The sequence below is a fragment of the Schistocerca serialis genome, chromosome 4, assembly GCF_023864345.2.
Source record: "Schistocerca serialis cubense isolate TAMUIC-IGC-003099 chromosome 4, iqSchSeri2.2, whole genome shotgun sequence".
Lineage (NCBI taxonomy): Eukaryota > Metazoa > Arthropoda > Insecta > Orthoptera > Acrididae > Schistocerca > Schistocerca serialis.
The window spans coordinates 345,085,235-345,102,035 of record NC_064641.1 but is presented as its reverse complement, the minus strand read 5'-3'; the positions used below and the strand labels follow the sequence as shown (position 1 = coordinate 345,102,035).

The following is a 16,801-nucleotide window of genomic DNA, read 5'->3' as shown; positions in this document are numbered from 1 at the left end:
GAAAATGAGCTTAACATGGAAATAAAGTGTGTTCTGGACCCATGCCCATATAACATATTTTATTACTCTTGTGTGAGGAAAGTTTCCTGAACATTTCTGTTACACACAGTATACAATTACATGCATTCACAGAGTTGGGATGAGTTTGCATTAAGTGAGTTCATGGTGTAAGAAACAATGCTTAGTAAAGATACAGACAGATAGTTAATAGTTAGTATAATTAACCATAGATAGTATAATTGATTTAATATACTTTATGACAATAAAAGAGAATGGAATGAGAATGGTATAAAATTAAACTGAATACATTTTCTGCTTTTCCATGTGAGTGAAAGAAAAAAACATAACAAAAAAGATTGAGAGCTTTTTATTAGTTTATACTCTAACTATTAATCAAATCTTTTCTCTAGTAATGTGGTTAGCAGGAAGTCAATGTAATATCAGTACTCATAAAATATGCAGCTATTTTGAGATTTGAAACTTATTATAATATTGTTTGGGAATGTTATACATGAATAGACCTCGTAAAAATATTGGAACAGTCTAAAAAGAGAGTCATGTTGACAAGTTCGTTATACCTATTCTGAAGTGACATAAGGAACTGATTCAATTCCTCATTTACATTCACAGATTGGGAAATTAGCAGAAATTAATGTGTTAGCTTTTGCAGAAGAGGTAGGAGGGATGAGAAGGAACACAATGAATAGATAAAATGGGAGCATGAAAGCGAAAGATGAGGTAATGTGGAGAATGAGCGAAAAAGGTGAAAAAAGAAGAAGGGGCAAAATGTGAAATATACAAAGAGGAAGAGAGCAAAGGATGAGATAAAATGACAAAAGAAATAAGGAAAGAGATGTGATTTATAAGAGTTGATAGCATGTAAATATATATTAAATTCAAATATAACTGTTTAAAAAACAGCCAGAAGGATAGCCACATTTGAAAGTCAAAAGAAATAGCATAATAATGCCTCTATTTGTTCTGTATATTAGTTCCCACCTTTCTCTTTACATCACTTAGAACATTATTTCTTTAATTAACAGGAATTTTCTGTGCCCTGAAAAGAATAAATAGTACCATGTATCAACAAAAATGTTTGTTGTGAATCTGCTTCTTCCAGACTTTTCATGACTGAAACATATAGCAATTTTTATACAAATGCAAAATGATTGTCCTAACCACAGTTCTGTGAGTGACAAATACAACTGAAGGGTGTAATATCTTCTATGTTGGGTAGTTGGTCTGAAGTCCTGCGGTATTTTGTTGTGGTGAATTAATAGTGGAGGCTAAATCTTAACCTATGCATACTTGAGCACATAGGAGAAAATGTAAATATGTAAACTTACTTGTAACAGTGATTTCTGATTTTTTGGCATAACTGAGTGTGATATCTTTTTAGATTCTATCTAAGTTGATGACTCCATTTTCATGTACAATATTTCAACTAGATCAGTCAATGAAATATTGTCCTTAAAAATGACATTGTGAACTTTATTGGAAATTCTGAAAGATACCACCTGTATTTGTAATTGTTGTTTACTAAATTACATAAACACACATTCTTGGATAAATCCCTAAGTACAGTACTCTGCATTTATTACACTCTACAAAGTATCTGTTATATCTGACTAGAGATAGTCAATATCACTAGTTCGTATCATAACAGAAAATGTGTTAGGTCACATGGCTAAATGCTCTAGAGTTTGTTGCAGTGAATCTATACACATGTAGCTCATTATGTGGTTCAATAACTACTTCAGTTTATCATACTGTGGACTAATAATTTGTCTTTTGCCTGCACCATCTAAAGTTGCTATTGATTAAGACTGTTTCTTGCAATAAACTGATCTTCCTCTCTTTTTCTCCTATCCAGTTCTTTGTACGGTTGGATCACATTCGCAAATGCTTCACTCAGAAAGGTGGAATCTTCGTCTTGGAAGAATATAGTAAGTGCATTAAGTTGTAGAAACATCCAAAAGACTGGCTTTGCTTGCCATTTCAAAAACATGTGCCGATTACTATGTTTTTTCATCACGTTAAATACTGCTATTCTTCCTGCTTGTGTATCAAAAACAACTGTGTATCTGGAATATTGATTAATTTTTTCAAGGACTCTGTTATTTCATGTGTGTTATGGATAATCATCATACCTGTTTTCGGTCTATGTTGACAGCATGTGCTGATTTTGTTGGTAAAAATATCATTTATGTTCTTTAATACATTGTAATAGCATACATAATAAGTCATTTGTTTGCTCTCTTCGATTCACAGACCCCAAGACAAGACAGGTGATACAGAGGAGGTACAAGTCTTCAATGGTAAGTGACAAAAATATTCTTGCAACAACAACATGTATACTTTGATTTAGTCTCTTTTTATTAATCTGACTTACTGACCTTGACTTCCTTATTTGTGTTTAGTTTACATTTTAGACTTTTCATTCTGATTCTAGGATAGTGAATTGAACCTGGCTGTCCATCGTGTGATATCTGTAAAGGTTGCACAAAGCATGCTGCTCTCCGAACGACCCCTCGCATGATATATGAAACTGCTCTCTCATTGTCGTAAGCTTTTATGTTTTTGTTGTTTATATGCACTAGCACTTTCTGTTTGAATGTATTATATTTTGTATTATTTTGCATAGTTTCTGTTTCTCCTTGCATTAACTTCAAAGAATTTTTATTTTCATATATATTAATCAGGTCGTGGGGAGGGGGGAGGGAGGGGGGGGGGGAGAAAAAACCACAACATAAGACACTGGTATTCCATTAATTACTGGATTTCCAATTGGTTTGCTCGAGTGTCAATTAAACATGATCAAAAATACATTTATTGAATAATACAATATTTAAAATATGCTTATGTGGAAAAATACCAAATGTTAAGGCAAATTAGAATGTCACATATGACTTGAGAAAAATTTGAAATGAAAGAAGGGAATGAAAGAAAGGAGACATCATAAATGCTTTAATTACTTTGAGCATGAATTTTTCGTGTATTAGTTTAGTTATTGCCTTTAGCTTATTCATATAGGCGACAGATACAACGCGCGCGCGCGCGCGCACACACACACACACACACACACACACACACACACACACACACACACACACACACACACACACATACACACACAAATTAAAGACATGTTAATGAATTAACCAAACAGTACAGCCAAGACTCTCCTTAATGTAAATTAAAATTTATGAAGGTACTTTCTTCATTCATTATGGTGGTGTTAGGTATCAATGTCTGCAGTGGCAATACGCTTGAGGAGTGCATTGTACATTCTCTGATTCTGCATTACTAACAGATCCTGTAATATATATTGAAAATTGATGGCCATGCTTCACAAGTTTGTGTATGACTCCCATAAATTCATGTCATTTGGGGCACCGAAAGAAAACATAATCTTTATTATCCAAATTTCTACAGATTTTCCCAAATATGTCTATTTTGAGACGAATTATAGAAGAAACATTATCGAATATATTGCTTCCCCCTACTTATACCTCCCGAGGAGATCACGAATGTAAAATTAGAGAGATTAGAGCGCGCACAGAGGCTTTCAGACAGTCGTTCTTCCCACGAACCATACGTGACTGGAACAGGAAAGGGAGGTAATGACAGTGGCACGTAAAGTGCCCTCCGCCACACACCGTTGGGTGGCTTGCGGAGTATCAATGTAGATGTAGATGTAGAAACATGGTGCATAGAGACAACGTGTAAGGTTTTTCACAGGCTGAGAGCATTGGATGGTGGGTGTTTTTTTTTTTTTTTTTTTTTTTTTTTTTTTTTTTTTTTTTTTTTTTTTTTTTTTTGTCTAGTTGCATTCTCCCAGCCCCATTGCCAGCATTCTATGATGCCTCTAAACAGTGCCTGTCTGTTATCTGTACTTGTGTTCTCAGTCAGTCATTTACACTGCTTCTGCAGGACACTAGCAAAGGAAGAACTATCCAAAAAATTAACCAGTGTTTCCTCATCCCACCAAAGCCCATCCACTATACTGTGCATCTTAACCCAAGTAAAGTTACAGATTTTTCTTCTTCTTACATTGATTCCAGCACTTCAATAAACCTGGGTGCAATAAGGTTTTCCAGGTTTCTGACATGATACTGAAGTTTGTCTGAGATACCGTACTTACACCAGCTGAGATTGTCAAGTAGCATTTGAATCTATTCATCGTATTATGTGACCATGCTCGCCTTGGCCTATGCACTTAACACCCTTTATGATGACTCAGAAATGAGTAATACCCATTTTATGAATAAAGCCACAAAATGATTGGCAACTGGACAACTTGACAGTAATGAACATGTAAGCAATAAATCCAGTCCTCTAAGGAGTGGCAGATCAACCATTCTCTCCTGAGCAAGACAAGATTTAGCAGATTCTACTCATATTCTGATACTACTCTTAATCTAGCATCACATATGGTGATGTCCATTTCAATAAAGAACTTACATCGCTTCACATAACGTGACCAGACATCCTATATTTTCAGGATTGTTCCTTACTTAGCTTAAGTGTCCCATTGTCCTGACAAAATACATATGGAATGTATATTGCCCTGCTCTTCATCACTCGTCCCATATGTTTTGAAGTAGCATGTTTTCAAGTAACATGTAGGATAACCAAATGTGGTCATATGCAAAAGAAAATGCACTCTTTGATTAAGCCAAACTGGATTATACCTACCACTTTCAACTTTCTTGTATCTCAAGATATCTGATGTAAGAAACTGTAACCTATTACTGTGTTTGTGCTAGCCCTACCTGGCACTAATGCTGCTGCAGAAAGAATGTTCCTGTTACAAATGCTTTATGGACTGATGAAAAGAGAATAGTTTTAATGTGGAAACTCAAGGAAACAATTTCAGAATACTTCAGTTGTTGGTTTTTATAAAAGTGTGTTGAAACTATCAAACTCCTGAATGACATATTATTCTACAAAATATAATAAAAAAGATTTTTCAGGAACTACCCACAGCAAAACTTCCAGGCCAGTTGACGGTGAGAAATAAATAACCTAGGTAAATAATAATCATTTCCATTCCTAGTTAAAGATCTCATTATATTAAAGTGATAGATTGTGTTTTCATGTGACATGAACAAAACAATAAAATATTAACTCTATTAATAATGCAAGTAATTTGTTTTTTGTTAGTGTGAGTTTAAAAAAAAGGTACAGTGATACATGTAGGTGCACTATAAATCAACACAAATCTACTATATAGACACAGCATTAATGAAAGTTTCCACAAAACATATATTCATTTTAGCTTTTAGCTGGATTCCATATGTTGATTTTGGAAATTTGGTCACCCCAACTTCACGTTACATTTGTTAAAAATCGGAATGTTGGTCACTGATGGATGTAACTGATCTTTCATTAGATATTCCCATTTATATTATTCAGACATTCTTTCAATGTATGCTAACAAAAACTGTTAAGTTTTGACAAATTAATTTAATTGGATGGGGAAAAATCTACCCACCTAGCGGCAGCAGAACACACACATAAAAGAAGGTTATAATTAGGCAAGCTTTCAAAGTCAGTGGCTCCTTCTTAAGGCAGAAGGGTTGAAGGGGAAGGAAGTGCAGTGAAGGAAAAGTCCTGAAGAGGTCTAGGAAAAGGGGTAGATTTTGGGAAAATCACCTAGAAGTGCGGGTCACAGGAGACTTACTAGAAGGGATGGGAAGGAAAGACTGATTGTTGGGGACTGCATTGGACGAGATATGAAAACTGGAAGAAAGGGTAATATGCAAGACAGAATTTACTGTGTAAACGTCATGCAAGAGTTAATAAAAGTGAAAAGCTAAGTGCATTGTATGTAATGGAGGTGGGAGGGGGCGGTGGTGAAAAATATATATAGATAAGTGAATGAAAGATGGAGAAAACTGAAATGAAGTGAAGGAAAGAGTAGTGACTGTGAAGAAATGCTGAGACAGAAGAAATTAATGTCAATTAAGACCAGGTGGGTGGTGAGAACCAAGGACAGTTGTAGTGCTAGTTTCCAACTGCAGAATTCTGAGAAACTGGTGTCTTGGGTAAGAATCCATATAGTGCCTTTGGTGAAACAGGCAATGAGGTCACTTTGTCATGTTGTAGAACATGCTCTGTAACAGGATATTGCTTGTTGCCAGTATACACCCTCTGCCTATGCCCATTCATTCTAATTGATAAGTTGGTGGTAGTCGTGCTGATGTGAAAGGCCGAACGGTGTTTAAATAATAGCTGATATATGATACGTGTTGTTTCACAGGTGGATTTAGCCAGTTACAGGGCTGTTATAGGTGGTGGCAGGAGGGTGCATAGGGCAAGTCTTGCAGCAGGAAGGTCACAGGGGTAGGAGCCATAGGGTAGGCAGATGGGTGCAGAAGGAGCACAGTGTCTGACAAGAATAATGCAGAGATTGGGAGAGTGACGAAGAGCTATTCTAGATGTGGTGGGCCAAATTTCAGATACAATGGATCTCATATCAGGGCATGATTTTAGGAAGTCTACATCTACATCTACATCTACATATACATATATACACCGCTAGACACCAAGTGGTGTGTGGCGGAGGGCACAATTAGCACCAAAGTCATATTTCCCCCCCTCTGTTCCATTTGCCAATAGCGCAAGGGAAAAACAGCTGTCTGAATGCCTCAGTACGAGCTCTAATTTCCCTTATCTTTGAATGGTGATCATTGCATGATTTGAAAGTTGGTGGTAATAATATGTGCTCTACATCCTCAGTGAAGATTGGATTTTAGAATTTAGTGAGCAGCCCCTTCGGTTTAGCACTCCATCTATCTGCAAGTGTGTCCCACTTCAAACTTTCTATGAGATTTGTAACACTCTCACGATGGCTAAATGTACCAGTCACGAATCTTGCCGCTCTTCTTTGGACTTTCTCAATCTTTTGAATCAGACCCAACTGTTAAGAGTCCCATACAGACAAACAGTACTCCAAGACTGGCCGAACTAATGTATTGTAAGCTATTTCCTTTGTTGAAGGACTGCATCGCTTCAGGATTCTACCAATAATCCATAATCTAGAGTTTGTCTTACCGTTACTTGTGTAATCTGATCATTCCATTTGAGATCATTTCAAATAGTCACACCCAGCTACTTGATGGATGTTACCACTTCCAAAGACTGGGCATTTATTTTGTACTCGTACATTAATGGGGATTTTTGCTTTGTTATATGCAGTATGTTAAACTTACTAATATTGGGAGATAACTGCCAGTCATTACACCACACATTTATTTTCTGCAAATCTTCATTGATTTGTTCACAACTTTTGTGTGATACTACTTTCCTGTAGACTACAGCATCATCGGCAAACTGTCTAATGCTGCTGTCTATACCATCAACCAGATCGTTTATGTAAATCGTAAAAAGCAGTAGACCTATTATGCTGCCCTGGGGCACACCTGAAGCTACGCTTGTTTCTGTTGAAGTTGCCCCGTTCAGGACAACATACTGCTCCCTGTCTGTTAGAAAACTTTCTATCCAACTGCATATGTCATCAGATAGACCATAAGCGCCCTCTTTTTGTAGCAAGCGACAGTGTGGAACTGAGTCGAATGCCTTTCGAAAGTCAAGAAATTTGGCATCAACCTGGGAGCCAGTATCTAGAGCCTGTTGTATATCATGCACAACAGGGGCCAGTTGTATCTCGCATGACCACTGTTTCCTAAAACCATGCTGGTTTCTGCAGAAGAGCTTCTCAGAGTCTAGGAAGTTCATTATGTCTGAACACAAAATATGTTTTATGATTCTACAACAAATTGATGTAAGTGAATTTGGCTGGTAATTATGTGCATCCGAACTTCTACCCTTTTAATAGATTGTTATGGCCTGGGCCTTCTTCCGGTTCCATGGAACTTTCTGCTGTTCCAATGTTCTTGGTAGATGATGGATAAGTATGGTGCTATATTTGTAGGATATTCAACATATAATCTTACCGGGATACTGTCTGTGCCAGATGCCTTCCTGGCGTATAAGGATCTTAATTGTTTTACAATCTCAGTATGTCAGCAATCCTTTCATTTGTTCGATAATTGAAAGGGGGAATCGCGCTGCAGTCCTATAGCGTAAACAAGTTTTTTAAAGCTAGGTTTAGAAATTTGGTCTTCTGTTTATCATCATCAGTTACATTATATGCACTGTCAGCAAGAGAAGGTACTGAATTATTTGTAGCATTCATAGATTTTACGTATGACCAAAATTTTTTGGGATTATTTTTAGAATCTGCAGATAAAATATTGCTTTCAAATTCGTTAAAAGAATCTCTCATTGTCCTTCTGACAGCTGCTTTCATTTCGCATAATTTCTGTTTGTCAGCAGGGCAGTGACTATGTTTAAAACAACTGTGCAAAATTCTCTGCTTTCTCAGCAACTTCCTAATATATTTGATGAACCAAGGTGGATCCTTTCCCTCCCCTATATTTTTTGTAGGCACATACTTCTCTAGCACATCTTGGACAATACCTTTAAATTCCAACCAAAGATGCTGAATATCTTTATTAATGACACTTTTATTTGCTTTCCCAAACAAGAAAACTCTATGCTGTCATGGTCTTGTCGAAGTGAGTGATTGATACATTGATGCGGTCCCTAACAATCAGTCTTTCCTTCTCATCCCATCCAGTAAGTCTCCCCTGACCTGCAGTTCTCGGTAACGTTCCTGAAACCTACCCCTTTTCCTAGACCTCTCCAGTCATTTTCCTTAACCCCTCTTCCTTCCCCTTCAACCCTTCTGCCTGAAGAATGGAGCCACTGACTCCGAAAGCTTGCCTAATTATAACCTACTTTTATGTGTGTGTTCTGCTATCACTTGGTGAGTAGACTTTTTATCTACCCAATTAAATTTCAATATATCCTGTTATGTTATGCATCTTAGTTAATGCAAAGACTACTTTGTCATCACATTCATTGTTTGCAGCTGTCCTTTGATGACATTTATTATTTATCCAAATGGTCATACTGTCACCCTTTTTTATGTTTCTGCATAAATATCAGAGAAATCTTTCTCTCATCACCAGTACTGCCCTTGTCTGGAATATATAAGTCTTTGTGCCATATGAGATTAGTCTTCTCTAAGAGTTTTGTAAATTCCAACACAACCTTTTTCATTACACTCCTGAAACCCATTTCACTGAAATTAACTGTTGTATTTTAGTGCAGAATGTAACTTATGTTTATTTTAGTTACTATGATCTCTGTAGACACCCGACAAAAGAAAGTGAAGTACCCAAAAGACCTTGTCACATGTCGATGTAACTCTGCACACGTATACACTATCAGAGAGTATGTGACCACCAGAGTGTATTAGTGTTGTCCATGTTTAGTGCTGTTACCAGGCCTGGTAGTGTATGTAAGGGTCATGAACAGTGGCAGGTGTTGGTTGATCGTTGTGAAGGACACGGTGATGCGGTATTTCATGTGAGACAGCATTATCAGCACCTGACAGAGTCTGTAAAGGGCCTTGTTGCAGGCCTTATATGGAGGTTGGTCTAATTGTGTGATATCCAGATTTTTGGAGCGTTTTGATGTGACAGCAGCCCAATGTTTGACTTCTTGGGAAAGTGAGGACAGACTCTACTCATCGTTGAGGTTTCAGTCGACCGTGTCTCCCCAGTACAATGGAGGTTTGCCATATCATGTACTGAACACATTATAATCCTTCACATCTGCACTTTCCATCCAAGAACAAATAATGAAGCCACTGTAACATTCATTGTCATCCTTCACCAAGGAGACTAGCAGCAGCCTCTTTACAAATTACCATCCCATGCATAGGCTGCCATTAACACCACAACACAAATGGCTGTATTTGGAGTGGTGCCATGACTAAGAAGTGTGGGCTGCTGATGACTTTCATTGGCGCCATGGTGGTGATCTCGAGAAGTTCTTTCTTGCAATGTTTTGGAAAGGCATTGCAGTGTTACTCCTGGAATCGTGATTTGAGGAATCATTGGGTGTGATTTCAGATAATGAATGGTAGTGATTGAGAGAAATGTGATGGCTCAAGGGTATGTCATGGACATCTAGCAAACTCAGGTATTACCTCTCATGCAACAGTATTGCGGTATCATTTTTCAACACACAGTTGCTCATCCACATGTGGAGTGTTCTCTATGAAATGTCTGTGTGATGTTGAGATGTTTACATGCCCAGCAAGATTCAGAGATCTCTCCCATAGAACATGTGTGGAACCAGCTCAGATGTTAACTCCTTCCCAGTGCCAGTATCCAAGATGTCAACAACCAGTTAAAAGTTTGTGGGTCAGCTTGCCTCAGGAAAGAATATAACAAACTTATGGCACTCTTCCCAATTGAATCAGTGCATGCATCCAGACCAGAGGGGGTACATCCACAGGGGGTACTGATAACTGGATTCATACTGCCAAGTTCTTTGTAAAAATTTGTCTCAATTTTGTATGACTGAAATAACATCACATACCCTCTCAAACCATGAAGTTTCATTTCCTTCTCCCTTTCTGGATGCTTAATTTTTGTGTCAGGCAGCTTTTTTTTTATGAGGGATTATATGGATGCACTAACGTAAAAAATCAAAATAAATTAATCAAGCCAACTAAGTATGGCCAGTGAATTTGTGTAAAAATTTTGTTTCATCTTACACTGTAAACATGAAGTATTGAAAATCAGTTTGAAAGGAAATTGTACCAGTTATAATGACCAATGAAGAGTGATGACGGGTACTGATAACATTGAACTCAGTTGTTACTGTTTCAGGATATTGTCCTCACCTCACTAAAGCAAGTAAATTATTTTTACAAGAAACAGAAAGAGATTTTTTTAAAATTTTTTTAATCTCCCTGTCTTCCTGTGCTATATTATTAGCTGCTTTACAGACAAGAAACAAAGGAATCTTTACCTGGAAATGGAGATGGTCTATAATGGAATGAATAAAACTAGGCAAAGGGCTTAAAGAAAGTAAATGTCCTGAATGTCTATAGTGTTCTCTCCATCTAGCCATAAGTCTATAGGCAGAACTGTAGTGTCGACACATGGTCTGTGCTATTGTGAGCTTAGTACTCTGACAGCAGACATGATAGGAACTGTTGCCATTCATTAGCAGTAGCGATTTGTGGGAGACCGTGTGTCATGATTTTACAATAGTTTGTTGTGGGTGGACCACATTGAGAAGGGCTGTTGAGGCATTTAATCTTGTCTAACATTCATGGTGCCAGGTCAGAGCATACATTAGCATAATTCCCAATGGTGGGTTTAAGCAGTTCCAATACCTGTGTGATCATGCATGGACACATAATTTCACAATGTTTTGAATGTTCTTTGCTGAGAAGTAGGATGCCTGTGATAATTCCCAAAGGGCAGAATAGTTCAACAGGGACATGTCAGCTGTGTCCAACAGGAACATGTCAATTGTGATTAACACACCTGAGAATGCCCTCAAGTGTCCAAAATAGGGGCAGCTGGCCTGCTAATTTTTGCATGTTTTCAAAAAATTGTAGTCTTGTAACAGCAATTGAAATTATTCTGTATTGTGTGTAGATGTAAGATTCAAGCTTGATTTGTTTACTCATGATGATATTGTTGTAGTATATTAAATCTGTATTCATACAATGTATTCACCATAGCATTTAGGTCATTTGCTGAAAATTTAATAAATAGTTCACACTCACTAATATCTTTTATATGAATTGTTCAAATAAATGATGGAATATGGAAGATTGAGGAGAAAATGCTGATTCTGATAGAGGAAAAAAATGGTTCAAATGGCTCTGAGCACTATGGGACTCAACTGCTGAGATCATTAGTCCCCTAGAACTTAGAACTAGTTAAACCTAACTAACCTAAGGACATCACAAACATCCATGCCTGAGGCAGGATTCGAACCTGCGACCGTAGCGGTCTTGCGGTTCCAGACTGCAGCGCCTTTAACCGCACGGCCACTTCGGCCGGCTCTGATAGAGGAAACAAAGTATCCATATAATAAGCATATTCCTTTTGTACTTAAAAATACTGTACTTTATCCTGAAAAACAGTGCACATTAATTGCGGACTTAGTATGACCGCATAAATGCAGTGTACCACAAGCTTCCTAGTAATACTGAATGGAGGAGATCAGGTGCTAGGAGATGGATGGTCAGTCGACTTCAAGAGACAACAGGCTGTCCAATTTTGACTTCACATTCTCGCCACTGGTATACTCAGGGTGTATACGACCTGGGACAACCGGGAGATCCGGGAAATACCTGGGAATTTTTTCATCCGGGAGAAAACCGGGAAAAACCCTGGAATTTTTCAGAATTCCGGGAATTTTTCATTGTTTTAGTTTTCAGTTAATTTTTTGTAATTTTGACTGGTAAGAACCGATACTCTAACAAAGGATATTACTGTATCCCGCTACTGCAGAATAATACTGCAGCAACAAAATATGAACTAGAGAATAAAACTTAAATTGCATAGGAAAAACGCCATAAAAAAAGAAAACAGTGCTCATACAAGAATTTGCCAACAGCAAAATGTGTTAAAATGGTTTTGGAAGACTATGCATTGCTTCGTGACGTCACAACTGTTTACATTAGATTCATGTAAGCAGTTGTGAGCGGGATCATGCGCATGCGTAGTTGAGTTGCGTATGAGTAGTACCTCCTCCCGCTTCTGGCTACACAAATGTTGCTGTTGGTTGTGTACGCAGCAAACCGGGGTATCTGAGCCGGGCGGCAATTTCAGTGGTGAGGAGGGCCAATTCGTATTGTTGAGGGAAAAAAACCTTGTTTCACAAAGCGCCAAGCAGTTAGCGCACGTTAGTCTATCGATTATTCAAATGATGACAAGAGGGGATTGGGCTATTAGAGCTGAGCGGAATAAAGCTGAACGGGTGAAAGCCATTTGTTTATGTGATTGATTGGGTATGCGAATGATTAGCGTTATTATAATTACTAGTGAAGTCCATAGATTCAGACTACCAGAGTGGAAATAAACGACTAACAGGAATAACAGGTAAGATAGATTATGTTATCTTCTCGGTGTATCCAAGAAAATGAAATTTTGACAGAAAATTTTTGACCAGATCGCTACAGTAGAAAGGGCAAGTTGTACATTTCCTGGCTAGCAGCCGCTTAAGTTCTATTCTGGGAGAAGCGCGGAAAACGCGTTGTACGAACACATAATAACGCCTAACCGGAGAATGATCGCTGGATAACTAAACCGGTGATTCTGGCAGGGTTAGTAGAGTTAACCAGAGAATGAATGAGCTTTGACAATGATAGGAATACTTACAGAATGGATGAGAAGACAGTTTGTTAGAATGAGGAAGGAGAAGAAACGGGGACATCACACGGCTTATGGAATAATATGACGATTCCAAATTTATACAAAAATTTCGTACTACTACTCTTCGATCTCGTGCTTCAAAAACTGGAGCGTATGAATGAAATGTGAAACTATTTCCTAAAATAAAGCTTTTTCCTTGTAGTAGGCCAAATAGGCATTTCATATTGGTACTTCGCGAATTAGATTCTGTCATATTATAAAAATGACGATTATTTCCAAAACAGTCTCGCTTGTTTGGTGTGTGTTACAGTTGCTGCAATATTAGAAAGACCTGTTTTCTTTTGTCTAGCAGACAATCAGAAAATAGACGTAATCAGATCGAGAAACCACACCAATCTTGGGTACTATTTGCATTAACAGCTTTTTCAGTATTAGACAACGACATTTAGAATGTTCATGTAGCAAAACGTTTGACGAACTTTGATGAGGTAATAGATTCTTTCGCAGAAAGGAAAGCACACCATGTAAAGCTACACCAAGATTAGAGAGAGAAAGAAAAACGCTAAGACTTAAGGATTGAAGAAATGTGTACTGTCTTGTTTGTCTCTTGTCGTACCTGGTTTTATGTATCCTGCATTTCACAGAGCGAAGTGGCGCAGTGGTACGCACATTGGACTCGCATTTGGGAGGACGACAGTTCAATCCCGCGTCCGGCCATCCTGATTTAGGTTTTCCGTTACTTCCCTAAATCTCTTCAGGCAAATTCCGGGATGTTTCCTTGAAAAGGGCACGGTTGACTTCCTTACCCATCCTTCCCTAATCCGATGAGACCGATGACCTCGCAGTTTGGACTCCTCCCCCAAAACAACCCAACCCTGTATTTCATTTTATGCCACACAGAACAGTAAGTTATTGGCTAATAGGCAATAAAGAGTCCAAATTTTCTGAAGAGTTCTTGTTCTTCCGGTTACAAATAATCCCATCCAGTATTAACTGTGAGGGTTTCTTTTACACACACACACACACACACACACACACACAAAAAAAAAAAAAAAAAAAAAAAAAAAAAAAAAAAAAAAAAAAAAAAAAAAAAAAAAAAAAAGGAGCAGGAGAAGCACCTCAGGACATTTTAATTTCCGCTGTCCTGATATATTTTGATGGCATCCATTACAAAATATACACATTTGAGTTCCACAATGCGAAGTACAGTGACATGTGGTAGAAGAATGCTGTGTGAAGAGGAGTGGCACTGCACTTTGGCACACTTAAGACTAAATAACACTTCTTACATTTTCTTACATTTCCTCGAAGTTTTATGCATCAGACTCTTCAGAAAGATGTGCGCTACAAAATGAACATATTTTTGAAAAGTCGTTTTTTTTTAAGTTTTTTACGTTCTATCTCAAATGCTCGGAGGGGAGGGGGGGGGGGGCATCATCTAGTATTGCCCCGCTTCGAAATATCGTAGATCCGGGGCTGATGGGCAGAGCAGTTCGAGTTACAGTGGGGGGCTTACATTTAGTGATTTTGCTGTTGCCTCTTCATTTATTGCTCTCACATCAAATGAAAAAAAAGTGATTTCTGTGGCCGGGAGCTATCAAGTGAATTAAAATACATTCACATGATTATGGAAGGCTACAATATGTCATTAGTTCCAGATGTTATTTTATTTCCACCTTTCTGACAGTCAAGCATTAATCACCTTTTAGAACAATGAAGTTATTTTTGTCGCTTTGCTAAAGAAATTCGCTTTTTATTTATCTTTTCCGCTGAGGCAGCCAGTTTGTTTCAAATGAAGTATTTAATTCCACACTATTGGCTAGTTTCAACTATTCACTGCATTTCAAGTGCACGTTTTCATCTTCTAGCACATATGGCATTATGCCATAATAAAGAAACAAACATGAGATAATACAGTACTGGTACTCCAAGAAAATTTACATCCCGAAAATCACACTGAAAAGCTTAATATTAGATCGAGGCCTACTTCGCTGCGAATCTCGACATATGAATGTGCAGTTTAACGCGAATTATTCATTTCAGTATGGTTCAAGAAATTCCGGCTCTTTTGGAGTATTCTCTGATGACTTGTTTCTTTTATGACATAATGTAAGATCTTTTAATGTTTTACACATACAAACATATGGGCTTTCTACGTCATCGTAGCTGCGCAAGTGCGGGAACGCCTCTTATGTGGCATTCTCTGGCAAATGCTGGAACAAATCTATTTGCAGCAGATCTTGGGAAAATATTGCAAATTGGGGTGTGAAAAGCGTTATTTTCAAAGTAAATTTCCTTTTGCGCAAGATAAACTATGTGCGAGAATGTACGATGGATTTCTTAAATCACAGACCATTTGACTCTCATTTAAAAATCAACTCTTTGATGACAAGCCATCTAGAAGAATTTTGAGCCCAGAAGATCAGAGATTTATTTTGGTATTAAACATTTTACTGGCACATTTGTGTGATGTGTCTTAAAGTGTAAAACGTGCAAAAAAGATCAACATTATATGTGATAGCTTAGTTTCACTAGTAACTTATTAATCTTTGCGACAAATATAATATATGAAAAGTTTGCTTTTCCTGTATCAGCACTGCATATATTAATTTAAACCATGAACTTTTCCTGTTTGAATGTTTGCGCTACGTAAGTGATGTTGCTATTGGCTGACTACATCACGTGTCCTATGCTATGAATATCTGCTGTCATCGGCTGGCGAGATATCGTGATATGAGCTATGACTGGCATACAAAAGCGTATAGCAATCTCGATTTCAATGCTTCGGAAAGTAACATGCTGTTTTTGGTGCAATTCGAGTTTATGCTTTCGTAATACAAAAATATGCAGCATATATGTTGCTGCACATGAGAGAACTTTCCAAAATGTGGTTTTTCCCCATGAGTTTCGTTTTCTAAAGTGCCGGGAAATTCTAAGCCGCTGTATAAAACCGTAACCATTCAAATGACTGATAAATTTTACAGTTCTGAGGGAACATATAGTTTCACTTAAGACGGAAAAAGTGTATTTTCACCCGGGAGAAAGTGTTTCCCACCCAGGAGAAAAATGTATTTTTAACCGGGAGATCCGGGAAAAATCGGGGAATTTTTTTTCCTTGTCCACGTATACACCCTGATACTGGATGGGTAAAGTGGTTTAAATGCTTTAGAGATGGAGAGGAAGGTATTAAGTGTTAGCCACATTTGAGTTGATCATGTGCAAACACAATCCCAGACGACACCAAATCTGTACAACAGATGTTTGTATATGACTGATCTTTGAGAATGTTGAGAATGATATCAGAAGAGGTGAAGATAAGCAATGTCAGTGTAAGCACTATTGTTTATGGACATTTGAAAATCATAAGATTTGTGCCATGTTTGTATCAGCACATGCTGATGGATTAACAGAAGGAGACTTGGATGGAAACTTCTGGAGATTTTGTCGACGTATCTGACAAGAATCTACAGTTTTTGGAAACCATCATTACAGGAGATGAGATCTGTAATTACCAATATGATCTGGCAACCGAACAACAC

At 37.7% G+C, this 16,801-nt stretch overlaps 1 protein-coding gene across 1 annotated transcript in view; it reads left to right on the top strand.

Moving 5' to 3' along the window:
* Window positions 1–16,801, top strand: part of LOC126474447 (MAP kinase-activating death domain protein) — a 596,268-nt gene that overhangs the window by 568,058 nt on the left and 11,409 nt on the right. The window contains exons 34-35 of the mRNA XM_050101918.1: window positions 1,874–1,946; window positions 2,272–2,318. Coding sequence (XP_049957875.1) covers window positions 1,874–1,946; window positions 2,272–2,318 — 120 coding nt within the window. The remainder of the gene's footprint in view (window positions 1–1,873; window positions 1,947–2,271; window positions 2,319–16,801) is intronic.